General features: G+C 45.5%; 1 protein-coding gene across 1 annotated transcript in view; it reads left to right on the top strand.

The window, feature by feature from the left end:
• The first annotated feature begins 629 nt into the window (after window positions 1–629).
• The window catches only part of MRPS28 (mitochondrial ribosomal protein S28), a 31,559-nt gene continuing 18,812 nt past the window's right edge, over window positions 630–13,376 (top strand). Inside the window, exons 1-2 of the mRNA XM_088675643.1 lie at window positions 630–829; window positions 10,034–10,215. Of these exons, the coding sequence (XP_088531769.1) occupies window positions 686–829; window positions 10,034–10,215 (326 nt within the window). The 5' untranslated portion in view covers window positions 630–685. The remainder of the gene's footprint in view (window positions 830–10,033; window positions 10,216–13,376) is intronic.

The following is a 13,376-nucleotide window of genomic DNA, read 5'->3' as shown; positions in this document are numbered from 1 at the left end:
TCATAGGTGAGATCTGCAACAAAATATTGCAGTGTGGGGATGCTCCTGTGTAGGGTTTAGGCCCTGTTCCAGGATTCTGCAAACCTCACTTTGCCCTCTTCTTCCTTCCACCCTTGGTCAGCATTAGTCTCTACAGTGAGCTATTCTGGGGTTAACCCCCCCCCCGTAAGTTTCTTTGGCATTTCTGCTCAGGGTTTTTCAGAACTTGCTCGTGCCTCCCTCGTGTGTGTCTGCATAAGGATCCACAATGTCTAAATTAAGGAACTGGTATCGGTAGCTACAGCTCCCATAATAAGCAAGATTGCCGTCTGGTTTAAGCGCATGCGCGGTTCTCTCTCTCCAGGCTGTCGCCGTTCACAAAGCCAAGGACACTTAAGCTCCTTTCCGCACCGCCAGCGGGGTCAGCCACGTGACGAGATGATTCCTTGCGTGATTTCTCCTTGTAAGGGAAGGGGCGGGCGTCAACGGCCGTCGCTCACGCGCGAGGAATCCAAGCGGGCTGGTTGCTACGGAACTTCATACGGGCGGAACTACAGTGAGAAGGGTTGGGCCTCCCTAGGCTACTTCCGGCGTGAGTCGCAGATACGTTCAAACCTTTCTGCCTCTCGGGGCGGGCTTTGAGAAGGGACCATTTCCGGCGCAGGAGGAGCTTGGCCGACTGGAAAGCGCGGGACAGGTGTTTGCCATGGCGGCGGCCGTTATCGTCGCGGCGGCAGCGAGACACCTGAGAGCCTCTTTGTTAGAGACACGAGTCCTCTGCGGGGCTACAGGAACGACAGTTGGCTGGCGGCGCCAAGGTCTTTCGGGGCCAAGAGGCGGCGGAAGCGAGGTGCGGCGCGCGCGGACGTGCATCCCTTCTTACCCTCCCCCTGCTTCCTTCTAGCATGGCTTGAGTTTGTTCCGGGGCGGAGGGCGACAAACCCGGCCCTGCTAGTGGATGTGTGTCAGTGGATGCTTTTTTTGTGGGGGAATCTCCCCTCCCCTCCTCCCAGCCCCCTTCTTTGCCTCCCTTTTTCCTCTCACGTCTACTTCTGAGAGGGGCTGCCTGGCCACGTGTGTGCGTTTACTCGGAAGCCGGTCCCGCAGACTTACATGGAGTAATTAATTACCCCCAGGTAAAATACAGAAGAGAGTTATAGCCTTAGGTTTCCACATTTTGCTTGTAGGTAACCTCGTCGAAGGTAGCGGGACTGGTTTCCAAGACGGGAAGGTCCGAGTATGTGCATGTTTACTTGGGAGTAAGCCCCTGGTGGCGCTGTAGGTTAAACCACAGAGCCTAGGGCTTGCCGATCAGAAGGTCGGCAGTTCGAAACCCTGCGATGGGGTGAGCTCCCGTTGCTCTGTCCCAGCTCTTGCCCACCTAGCAGTTCAAAAGCACATCAAAGTGCAAGTAGATAAATAGGGACCGCTCCGGCGGGTAAACGGCGTTTCCGTGCGCTGCTCTGGTTCGCCAGAAGCGGCTATGTCATGCTGGCCACATGACCTGGAAGCTGTACGCCGGCTCCCTCGGCCAATAACGTGAGATGAGCGCCGCAACCCCAGAGTCGGTCATGACTGGACCTAATGGTCAGGGGTCCCTTTACCTTTAAGCCCCGGTTATTGCCCAATGTGGCTTATTCCCAGGCATAGCTGCCAAGTTATCCCTTATTTTAAGGGATTTTCCCTTATGCTGAATAGGCTTCCTCGCGAGAAAAGGGAAAACTTGGCAGCTATGTTCCCAAGTCAGAGTGTACATGGCTGCAGCCTTGGTAGGTAGTGTAAAATAGGGATGAGCAGATTTCAATATCGTAGAATCTACTGAATAGGTTTCTACTAGAATGCTGCGATCCACCAACTGGAGTGGTGGATCTATGAAACATACTAATTTGGGCATTTAGATTACTCACATGTAAATTCTCTTTTGTTGTTGTTCAGGGAACCTCCATGAAAAAAGAGTGCTCCGAACTTCAGACCTCTGTCAAATATGTGGAGGGCTGTAAACAAGATCAAATTTGTTTCAAGTACCAGAACAAAATAGAGCTCACAGTTTTGGGGGGGCCGTCAGTTTTTAGTATTCATGATGAAACCGAATTAGTACTCACAATGAAGCCAATTTTTTGGAATACAAGCTCTTTCATTTGGGTATATTTTCTTATACTTTTTTATATAAACAGAGAACACCATGGGCAGGATATACATTTTTGTATAAACAGACAAAATAAATAAAAGACTGCATAAGTTTTTGCTCTTGAGACTGCAGTCTTCAAGAATCACCACCACTGAAGTAGGCGTAGTGCGCAAACTAATCACATTTCTGAATAACTGCATAGATTCAGCTTATAAAACACATTGAGTATTTGTTTCTAGCTCTTTTTTCATCAGCTGATTGCAATATTTAGCTTTTAATTAGAAAAGAAAATTTAACACTTAAACTTAGCCTGAAGTAGGAACAGAGAAATACCCAGCCTGTGTTTGAGTCTTTTTCTCATAGACTCTTGTTATTTTCTGATTAGTTCCTCTCAGGAAATAGCACTTTCTGACAATTCTCAGTGGCTCAGTTTGCACAATCCAGACATGCATTTCATTGGGCAAATACATATTTTTAACCTAGCTTTTAAAGGAGTTGTATACAAGACTGAAGGTGGCGCTTGGTCCTGGAAGTCCTTTCCAAGTCACAGCTTGGGATCTTAGGGTATTCAAACAGTTGCAGCCTTCCTCAGATGTGTGCTCAAACAAGCATGGCATATGAACCAGGCTATATTTCTGATTGTGACAGCTGGGAAATATGGCTCTGGTCACGCAGATTCCTGCTAGATATACAATCTGGTTTGTTGCTCTGTACTGAAGAACAGTTGGACCCAGTTAAGTCTGTAGAAAAGTAATTTTGTGGCGCAACACCAAATCTTCTCCAAACAGCTTCTTAATGTGTTGGGGGGGGATGTAACTTGGGAAGCTTTTCTTTCCAGAGCTACAAACTAGCTATATTTACCGGATTATTCGCTCCATAAGACGCACCTGACCATAAGATGCACTTAGTTTTCAGAGGAGGAAAGGGGGAAAGCCCTGCTTTTTGGGGGGGGGATCAGCTCACAGTTGTGCAGCTTCTTTTGCAAAGAGGAAAAGCCCCATTTTTAAAGGATCAGCTCAAAGTTGTTGAATTTACTTTGCAAAGGGAAAAAATCCTGTTCAACTCACATTTCTGCAGCTTCTGATAATCTAATCAGCCAGATAATCCAATCAGCCAGTCACATGTTGCTGGGGAAACAAACAGCCTCCCTCTGCAGAACATTCAACAAGGGAGGCCTGGGCAAGGGGGCAGCGGGAAGGGAGCTAGAGTCCCTTATCTCCCTCCCCAATCTCTTGCAATCAGCTCCTGAGAGGCTTCTTTTCAACACCCTTCTTTCCCTATTGTTAGCCTTTAGCTCTTTCTAAAAAAAGAAAAGAAAAGCACAATCTGCTTTTTGCCCCTGGGCAATTCGGCTCAAGGGACCACACATTCGCTCCATAAGACGCACAGACATTTCCCCTTACTTTTTAGGAGGAAAAAATGTGTCTTATGGAACAAAAAATACGGTCCTCTCCAGAAGTGTAAGAATGAGGTGAATATTTCTTGTACAAATACATTAACGAGGTACATAAAATACAGTATGAGGCACCGTCTTTAGGTTAAGAAGTGACACACAAGAAAAGAAAGGAGGAGAGGTTAGAGCAGGCATCCTCAAACTTCGGCCCTCCAGATGTTTTGGACTACAATTCGCATCTTCCCCGACCACTGGTCCTGTTAGCTAGGGATCATGGGAGTTGTAGGCCAAAACATGTGGAGGGCCACAGTTTGGGGATGCCTGAGTTAGAGGGTAATAGATTGGTTAGGGTAGCATGTATTGGCATACTTTTCTTTGCATATATTTTGCTTGTGTCAGCTACAGATACATATAAAAACATACCTTTGAAAACTTCATTTTATGCATGTGTTTATTCTTGCTGTGTTACTTGCAAATAACCCCACAAAGGGTACTTCTTCTTTTTTAATGGCAAGCTGGGGGCTGGCAGAGGAGGGAGAAAGAACTGCATTTCTACAGTGGAACCTCGGTTTACAAACACAATTGGTTCCAGAAGTCTGTTCATAAACCGAAGTGTTCGTAAACCGAAGTGAACTTTCCCATTGAAAGTAATGGGAAGTTGATTAATCCGTTCTAGACGAGGAAAAACACCCCCTAGAACGGATTAACCGCTTTGCTCCGATGCCTTCGCGGAGGCCGGGGAGCGTTTCCGCGACTGGGCTGCAGCCGCGAAAGCGGTCCCTGGCCTCCACAAAGATATCGGAGCAAAGCCCCAGCCTCCGGAAGGCATCGGAGCTGGGACTTCGCTCCGATGCCTTTGCGGAGGCCGGGGAGCCGCGAAAGTGGTCCCCGGCCTCCGCAAAGGCATCGGAGCGAAGTCCCGGCTCCGATGCCTTCCGGAGGCCGGGGAGCGTTTCCGCAACTGGGCTGTGCAGCCGCGAAAGCAGTCCCCGGCTACCTGAAGCCGGGGACCGGTTTCGCGGCTGCACAGCCCAGTCGCGGAAATGCTCCCCGGCCTCTGGAAGGCATCGGAGCGAAGTCCCGGCTCCGATGCCTTCCGGAGGCTGGGGAGCGTCGCGAAAGTGCTCCCCGGTCTCCGCAAAGACATCGGAGCGAAGCCGCTCCGATGCCTTTGCGGAGGCCGGGGACCACTTTCGCGACTGGGCTGTGCAGCTGCGAAAGCGGTCCTTGGCTTCCGGTTGCCGGGGACTGCTTTCGCGGCTGCACAGCCCAGTCGCGGAAATGCTCCCCGGCCTCCGGAAGGCATCGGAGCCGGGACTTCGCTCCGATGCCTTTGCGGAGGCCGGGGAGCATCGCGAAAGTGCTCCCCGGCCTCCGCAAAGGCATCGGAGCGAAGCCGCTCCGATGCCTTCCGGAGGCCGGGGAGCGTTTCCGCAACTGGGCTGTGCAGCCGCGAAAGCGGTCCCCGGCTTCCGGTAGCCGGATGCCTCCGCTCCGATGCCTTCGCTCCGATGCCTTTGCGGAGGCCGGGGAGCCGCGAAAGCGGTCCCCGGCCTCCGCAAAGGCATCGGAGCGAAGTCCCGGCTCCGATGCCTTCCGGAGGCTGGGGCTTTGCTCTGATGCCTTTGCGGAGGCCGGGGACCGCTTTCGCGGCTGCAGCCCAGTCGCGGAAACGCTCCCCGGCCTCCGCAAAGGCATCGGAGCGAAGCCCAGCCTCCCCGAAGGTATCCGACGCTCCGATGCCTTTGGGGAGGTTTGGCCTTCGCTCCGATGCCTTCGGGGAGGCCGGGCCTTCGCTGCGGGCCTCCAGGAGGCATCGGAGCGAAGGCCCGGCCTCCCCGAAGGCATCGGACGCTCAGTAGACCTCCGGCACCTCGGTTTACTAACTTCCGGGTTAGGATAGTTCGTAAACCGAAAGTTCGTAAACTGAGGTGTTAGTAAACCGAGGTACCACTGTATACTAAATGTGCAGGAGGAGGAGGAGGCTGTGTCTTGTAGCAGCCCACTTGATTTCTATGGTGTGAGCTGAGAAAGGATGTTTAAATTGTTAGTTAATTGTTAGCACTCTATCTACCCTCTGCTGGCCCACTCATATGCAATTCCTCATCATATTTGGCTATCGGTTAGTGACTAATATTTATAGTTGCCTTTATTTCTAATTCAAAATTGGTGATTTGTTGGTAAGATGACACACACAAGTGGTATGTTATCTTGGATAAGAATAGTTTGGATTCAAATTTAGCTGACAAATTATTCTAGGTCAATACTTTACTTAGGTTGCTCCTGCTGTTTGTTTTCTGTCAGCACGCCTAAAACATCAGGCTGCTATTTTTTAAGCAATGCTAACAAGGACTAGGAGTGGTTCTCATGTCTCTTATTGGGTTGGGTTGTATCCATGTCTAGTGTTTTCAGAGTCTAGGTGATATTTTTGGTTTCATGCTTCAGCAAATGTTCAGATTCTCCATTGTATATTGTTCTTCTGAGTCAGAATGTGTTTGTATTCTCATTACCTTCAGTTCTCACCTTATTAACTTTATTTGCTGTTGGCTTGTGTATACACATAAAATGTACACGCACTAATATGTTTATTGACCACCATGTGCCAAATAATGGTACAAAATCTTTTATCAGATAAACCAAGTAGTTTCTAAGGTGGAAGGAATAGTTTCTGTTGTTGCTGATATGTGATTCTTTTGCTTTTTAAAATTCTGTTTACCCAAATGTATTTGAGAGAGGTTGTAAAGCAGAATGGTGCTAATATATGTTTCAACTTGGCTTGCCACTTAATGCTTGTTATTTAATTTGTTAGCACTTTTTATACAGTATGCTTATTTTCATTCATTCTATCAATATTATATTAAGTAATATATGAACATTCAAAGTTTGTCTACGTATTTGCTCCAGCCATGCAGACTTAGAGCAGGGTTGGCAAACCTTTGGCCCTCCAAATGTTACATAGCTACAAGTCCCATCATATCTATCTTTTACCCATGCTGGTTGGGGATGATTGGAATTGGAGTGTCACAACATCTGGAGGGCCTAAGGTTAGCTACCCCTGGCTTAAAGGGAAATATTATGTTGTTATCATAAATCCTCCCTTTTTCTTTTCTTAGTTATGGACTAGATTCTAGGACTCAGTTGAGGTGGCATCCTAACCTCAGAGACAATTACTTGGTTTTGTGCATTTGCACCACTACCGTAGGATAGCTTTCTTAGAGGTGTGATAACTTTCCTGTTTTCTAGTGGCTTTATTAGCCGCTAGGTGTGATGCAAAATGGGATGGTTCAGGGCAATGTCTCTTGTATGCCCGGTTTTTTTGTACCATGAGTGTCATGAACAATCACTGTGAAAGTAAGGAAAATATGAATATCTGGATGTCACATTTTCATTCACTGTTAAGAAAACATAAAAACAGCCTTGTAGGATCAGGCCAGTTGCTCATGTAGCCTAGCATCCTGTTTTCACAGTGGCCATGCAAATGCCTGTGAGAAACTCACAAGCAGGACCATAACATAAGAGCTCTTTCCTCTCCTGTGATTTCCAACAACTGGTATTCAGAAACATAGCTGCCAAGTACCCTGTTTTCCCTGGGAACCCCCCGTATTTTCTTACTGTTTCCCGCAGGTGTCCCGAATGGCAAAATACCCTGTATTCCCCCAGATTACGGAGCTCCTGTCGGCGGCCATGTTCTTCCGGTGCCAAGGCGCTGCTGATCCCGGATTTTTCAATTTGGAACTTGGCACCTATGTTCAGAAACAGTCGAGAGAGAGCATAGCCAACATGCCTATTAGTCATTGTTATCCTTATCCTCCATGCAATTGTCTAATCCAGTGGTTCCCAACAGGTGGTCCGGGGACCCCCAGGGGTCCGCAAGCTATGCCAGAGGGGTCCGCAAGATGCTATTAGAATAAAAAATATATTAAATATATTTCGTATGATAACAGATTTTTGTTTTGGCCGCTTCCTGCATGAGCAGAGTCTAGCACAAAACTAGAATTAGATAGAGGCAGTAGTTCTGCTGTATGCCGTTAGGTGGCGCTTTACAAACACTACTGTTTTGCAAAGAGGCAGCGCGTGCATTCTACTAACGCTCACCTCCCCAAGATGCTTTGCACGTGTCGGCTTCATTTGTGCGCTACTGCACAGGTACCCCGTCTTCTCCATTCCCCTCCCTCCTCCCTGGCGCGCGCTGCCTCTTTGCAAAACAGTAGTGTTTGTAAACAAAGCAAGCATTTTCTTCCATGTGTTTCATGAAAAACAAATATAGGAATCGGCTCGACATGCGGTCGGATTTCAGAGTGAAAGTTTCAAGTTTGGAACCTAATATTTCAGAAATAATGGACCCAAAGGACAGATTTAACTCATCTCATTAAGAACTGAAAATTAAAACTAACTGTATACTGATGGAGTACTCTGTTGTAACTGTAAAAACGTATAAATATACAATATAAAAAGACTCTTAATTTGGCTCTCACTTTTTAATTTTAGAATTAGGAATTAATGGGGGTCCTTGTCACAATAGTGGCTCGGTGAGGGGTCCTCAAGAAAATTTTGTTGGGAACCCCTGGTCTAATCAGCATTGAGAGGGTTGGTTTTTTTTACAATCAAGCAGTGTATAAATTTTATGAAACAAGCAAACAGTCCTCTTAAAGCTAAGTTGGTGGCCATTGCTGTCTCTTGTGGGATCGAATTCCATATTTTAACCCTGTGCTGTGTGAAGAAGTACTTTATGTGTCCTGTATCTTCAGACATTCAGCTTTACTAGATATCCACAAGTTCTTGTGTTCTTAACCATGCTACTTAGAAATGTTCTAAATTGAAACTCTGCACCTGGCAACAGAAATCTAAGGATAGATTTACATAATTAGCTATTACATATTACATAATAAGCTGCCCTTTGGCAGTAACTTTATAGCAGTTCTTTGTTTATCTGGTCTTGTGGTAATGCTCAGTTTGATCATATCTCAGCTTAATTGAGCCAAGTGATGAACATTCCTTTTGGTGTGCATACAGACAGGCCCGTTTGCTCCTCCATTTGTAGCAAGAACACGTAAATCATGAAGTCTTCAATTAAGTTGCAGTTGTAGAACCTCAGAGAGCTCTGCCCTGTGACAGAGGTGGGCTGAGACCTTCTGAGCTTTTTCCTTCAGTCCTAGGGTCCATTCCCTTCATGAGAACTGCAGTCCTCAGAGCAGGGTTAGGGAATATTTGGCCCTTCAGATGTTTTAGAACTACATCTCCCACCAGCCCCAGCCAGGATGTCCAAGGGTTCTCCACCGCTGCCTTAGAGGAACTATGGGTCATACGTAGTGCTGCAGCTCAGCTGGTGCAACAGACTTCAGTGTGTGCAATGCACCTTTCTTTTGTCCCTTCCAGCCTCCTACATACCACCAAAACAACCTCTGGGAGGTTGGGGACCCTCCAGAACACATTTAGGAGGCACTTGGCAGAAGCGAGAAGAGGAAACAGAAGTCCCATTATAGCAGTGGAGCTTTCTGGCACCTAACTATATAGATCTAACACAAAGTGCCTGCCGATGGGTGATTATGCACTCTCTGTCCCATTGTACCTGAGTGGTGGGTTGGGAGGTCTTTGGTTCTTCAGTCCCAGGGAAGAAGGTGTCCATGAGGATTCCAGTTCTCTCTCCATCAGGCCTAGCTCTGTTAGTTCTGGTCCATGTTGCTCCTGCCCCGCAGTTCTGGATTTAGTGATCCCCTGAACACCAACATCAGGCTCAGAGTTTGACTACTTAGTTGGCGAATCTGCAGTCCCCAACTCTGTGTCTTGATTGCCACTAGGCTCTGGGGCCATGACAGGTTTCCTGTTTTGCCCATACCAGAGAACTATGGTTAACAGCTTCAGAACATGCCTGGATAGGAAACCATGATTGCAAGTTGGTTTGCTATTCTGGCTTGCTCCCAAGCTGGTTCAAACAAAATAAGAAATTAGTTTCCTTGCTGACACAGAAGTGAAGGGACTGCATGTGCAGCTGCAAGGCTCATTCATATATCAGCCTCTGCTACTTCCTTGATAAGAAGCTTCAGTATAATCAGTCCCAATCAAGTAAATGTCCTTGGCTGAGGGGTAGCCAATATGGTGCCTTCCAGATGTTATGGGCTACAACTCCCATCGGCTCCAGCTAGAGTGATCAGTGGTCAGGGATGATAAGAGTTAATAGTTCACAACATCTGGAAGGCACCTTGATGGTTATCCCAGCTTATCATTACAGCAATTGATAGGTGACATGCTAGTTTTGACAGCACCAATCACTCATTTGGTGTGAGAGTGGACGCACTTAATCCCAGTCTTTTTTCCACATATCAGGTTTTAAAAAATAGCATCGGTATTTTTTTGACTGCATGTAGGTGGATCATTGAATGTAGGCTATTACTGCCTATTGTGGTCACTAGTTTGGGAATCAAATTATCTAAAACAAAGGATGCTATGTAAATAAAATCCTGAATGGTTGCTTTTCTATATGTGAAAGAATAGTGTTTCATTGAATGAGAAAAATTATTATTATTTTTGTTTAGGTTCCTTCCAGGAAGGCGGAATCCTTTGCATCCATGTTGAGGCGCTCTCCTTTAATTCAGATGGGACCTTGCAAAGACAAAATTGCCATTGGAGAAATTTTCCACATCACAGAAGATGATCTGTATATAGATTTTGGTGGCAAATTTCATTGTGTATGCAAGCGACCAGAAGTAGATGGCGAGTAAGTAAAACATTCATGATGGAAGTTTAATATGCGTGATAAAAGTTGAATATTCATGTATTTCAGACAAGTTCCCCCTCAGATACTGAAATTTCACAATCTCATCATTGGTTTAGACATTGCCTTAAAAGTCTTTTTGCTTTTCTTTCCAGCTGCTAAGGGAAGTGACCATAAAAGATACTTTGCATTTAATGTCATAGACAGGCTTCTATGACAGTATAGGAACCCGTTTACCCCTCTGCCTCTTAATGAGGCAGGACAGGTGTAGAATTTTTCTCCTGCTTGTCCTGGCTCCAGAAAAAGGGAAGGAGCTAAAACAAGCAGCTATGGCTAAATATTGCTTTTAGTACTTTTAAAATCTACTCATAGTGTTGCTGGTGATGATCTCCTGCTGCTGTCACATGTGCTCCTGCATTCTGGCAGGAATTGCATGATGCATCAGATGGGCCTCAGGAGACAGAATGGGTGAAGGAACAAGGTAGAGTAGGAAGCAAACTGTGTAAAACAAGTCTTAACAGAAGAGAGAAAAATGATTTTGGAGAGAGGCCTTTCACACAGATTTCTATGCTGTTTATGGGAAGTGAGGTATGGGGAGCAGAAGGGAAATGAGAGCTGACAGAATTGAAATAACTAGACAAATGTGGTTCTGGGTCTCTGGTTTTAGATACTTTTGCCATGCAACAGTGGGGTCAGATAAAATTAAATTATACACACCAGCTATTTCCCAACACTCTGTCACATTCAGGAGAAAGAGTTACACTTTGAATTCTCATTCCAGTGGGTACTGGGTCTATTTCCTGTGCTTTGTCTGCCAGCTGAGCACATGGCTTTAAGAGTGGGTAACACAGTCCATTTCAGAGGATCTGCAGTAATTGCTACAGTCAACTGGAGTAAAGCAGACTTGACTCCCTACACAACCCCACATTGATGGATGAAAGGATGGGAAGCTGGGAGAAGAGTTTCTTATCTTTCTGTCCATCATTGAAGTTGTTGCTGCTATTGGAGGTAGGGAAGGAGAGACTGGGAGTGGTAGGCAGGGTTGGTTTGGGAGGTCAGGAGATGAGAAAATGGGAGGGAGAAGGATTGAAACCCTTCCCCCCATGTCTCCTAACATTCCTGTGAAACTTTATAATTCTTTAGCTAGTTTACAAGTAATAACCAGTGACTTAAGTGAAATACTTTAAGTTAAATAAATTTGTTTAAACTTCTGTGCAAAAGGTAAGCAATTTAAAGGAAAACTTCTTGTTTCAAAAATAGAGTCTGTAAACCAGGATTGTAAACTATAACAAAAAGGTTTTGTTGTAACTTGTTCCTTTCCTCACTGGATGGAATTCCTAAGCTTTGTAAAATACGTTAAATAGATGTGCTGACTTACACCCTTGCAAGCTCTTCTCTTTTGAACAATGAATAACCAAAGCTATCTGATTATTAACAGTTTCTTTTTGTGTGTGTTCATTTTTCCTTAACTTCCTCCTCAAAAGAAAAGGTGGTGTGAGTTTCAGTGACTTGAGATGGTTGCTGGCAAATAAAGTATGTCATACTTACGCTTCTAGCCACAAACTACTGAAATCCCAGAAAGAAATCTTTGACAAGATGGTTTTCCTTGTCCTGTTTCTGTATCATAGAAGTGTATGTGTTTTTTTAAGAGAATAGCTGCTATTTTATATTTAAAGAAGTTTAAATTCAAAGAGGGTAGTATTTTAGAGCTGCTGTTACACATTCACCATAGCTCTTAGTCTAAACAATGCATGTGGTGCCAGTATGTCTACTGTCAAGCAATAGACAGCTTTTCTTTTTTTACAGCACACACACATAGTAGCTGTGTGATTGCAGGCTGAATCTATGCATTCTTCCAGCAAATAACTCCCAACTTTATTTATAGTAGTATATACTTTGGAAATTATAACTCTTTATCTACTGTGGACATCATATTATTCGCTTAGTTGCCTTACAGTGTACTTTTTGTTTTGCCACCCACTTTGTTGTTCTGAAGAAGTTATTTTCAGCCACAAATTGAGGTGCTGCTTTCTGTGGCTCAGTATTCCACAAAAACACTGTTACCCAAATTGCTGAGGACATGAATCTGTACCCATTTTTGGAGTATGTCTTTGTTTAGTGCTGTAGACAATTAAGCATTAGCTAGCAGAATTTACATCTTGGAGCCAGTGTGCAGGTCATTGCAAACCACGATCCATCAGAATAGTCATTGTACTTGAGGGTCTACTCAGTTTTTTTCTAAATGAACTCATATGCTTTGCTTGCACATGTAGATGGGTTAACATAAGGATCACCAGAGCCACATGCACTGTTGAAATGAACTAAATGTTAACCAGTTCATGGCGGCTCAATAACTTTGGTGACTCCCTTAAAAAAGTCCTTTCAGGAGGACTTTGGTGTCCTCCTGAAAGAAGCTCAGCAATTTAGGGTTGTCTTGTCAAAGAAAGGTGGGAGCTCCTGCACCTCTTTTTCTAGAAAAAAAGCACTGGGTATGTCACTCACTCATTCTGAGTCCTTTCCCAGCTGGTGCCACCTTGTGCCACCTTTCTCCTATTGCCTAGAGCAGGCATCCCCAACTGCAGCCCTCCAGATGTTTTGGCCTACAACTCCCATGATCCCTAGCTAATTGGAACAGTGGTCAGGGAAGATGGGAATTGTAATCCAAAACATCTGGAGGGCCGAAGTTTGGGGATGCCTGCCTAGAGGCTGTATAGGCTGGGACAAAGGTGGTGCTTCCATCAGTGGTGGATAGAACTTCCTGGTTGCCAGGTCGAAGACCTCTTGAGCAGAAAGATTGGGGTAGGGTCACCAGACATGTAGCCATCCCCCCCCCTGCTTCACACCTTCTCCCCTATAGAAAATAAAGGGAAAGAGAGAGATTATGGTGGTATGGACAGAAATAAGGAATTTTCTTGTATACTTTTGGCTCTGGCTGTATGTGACCTCCAACCAATTCCCCGTGAGGACCCTTAATAACACAGTTTCAATGAAGCAGCATTAAAAAATGGGGTCCAGAGAGCCAGTACTAACCAGAGAACAACTCATAATCATAGGCTGCTCTAAAAGAAGAGTCTTGTAAGTGCTGGTGGAACACAAAGTGGAAGATGATCAAACCTCTTGGGACAGCAAGTTCCACATATGGGGTGCTGCAACAAAGCAACCAT

The sequence above is a fragment of the Zootoca vivipara genome, chromosome 8, assembly GCF_965207765.1.
Source record: "Zootoca vivipara chromosome 8, rZooViv2.hap1.1, whole genome shotgun sequence".
Taxonomy (NCBI): domain Eukaryota; kingdom Metazoa; phylum Chordata; class Lepidosauria; order Squamata; family Lacertidae; genus Zootoca; species Zootoca vivipara.
This window is presented reverse-complemented; position numbering and strand designations above follow the sequence as displayed.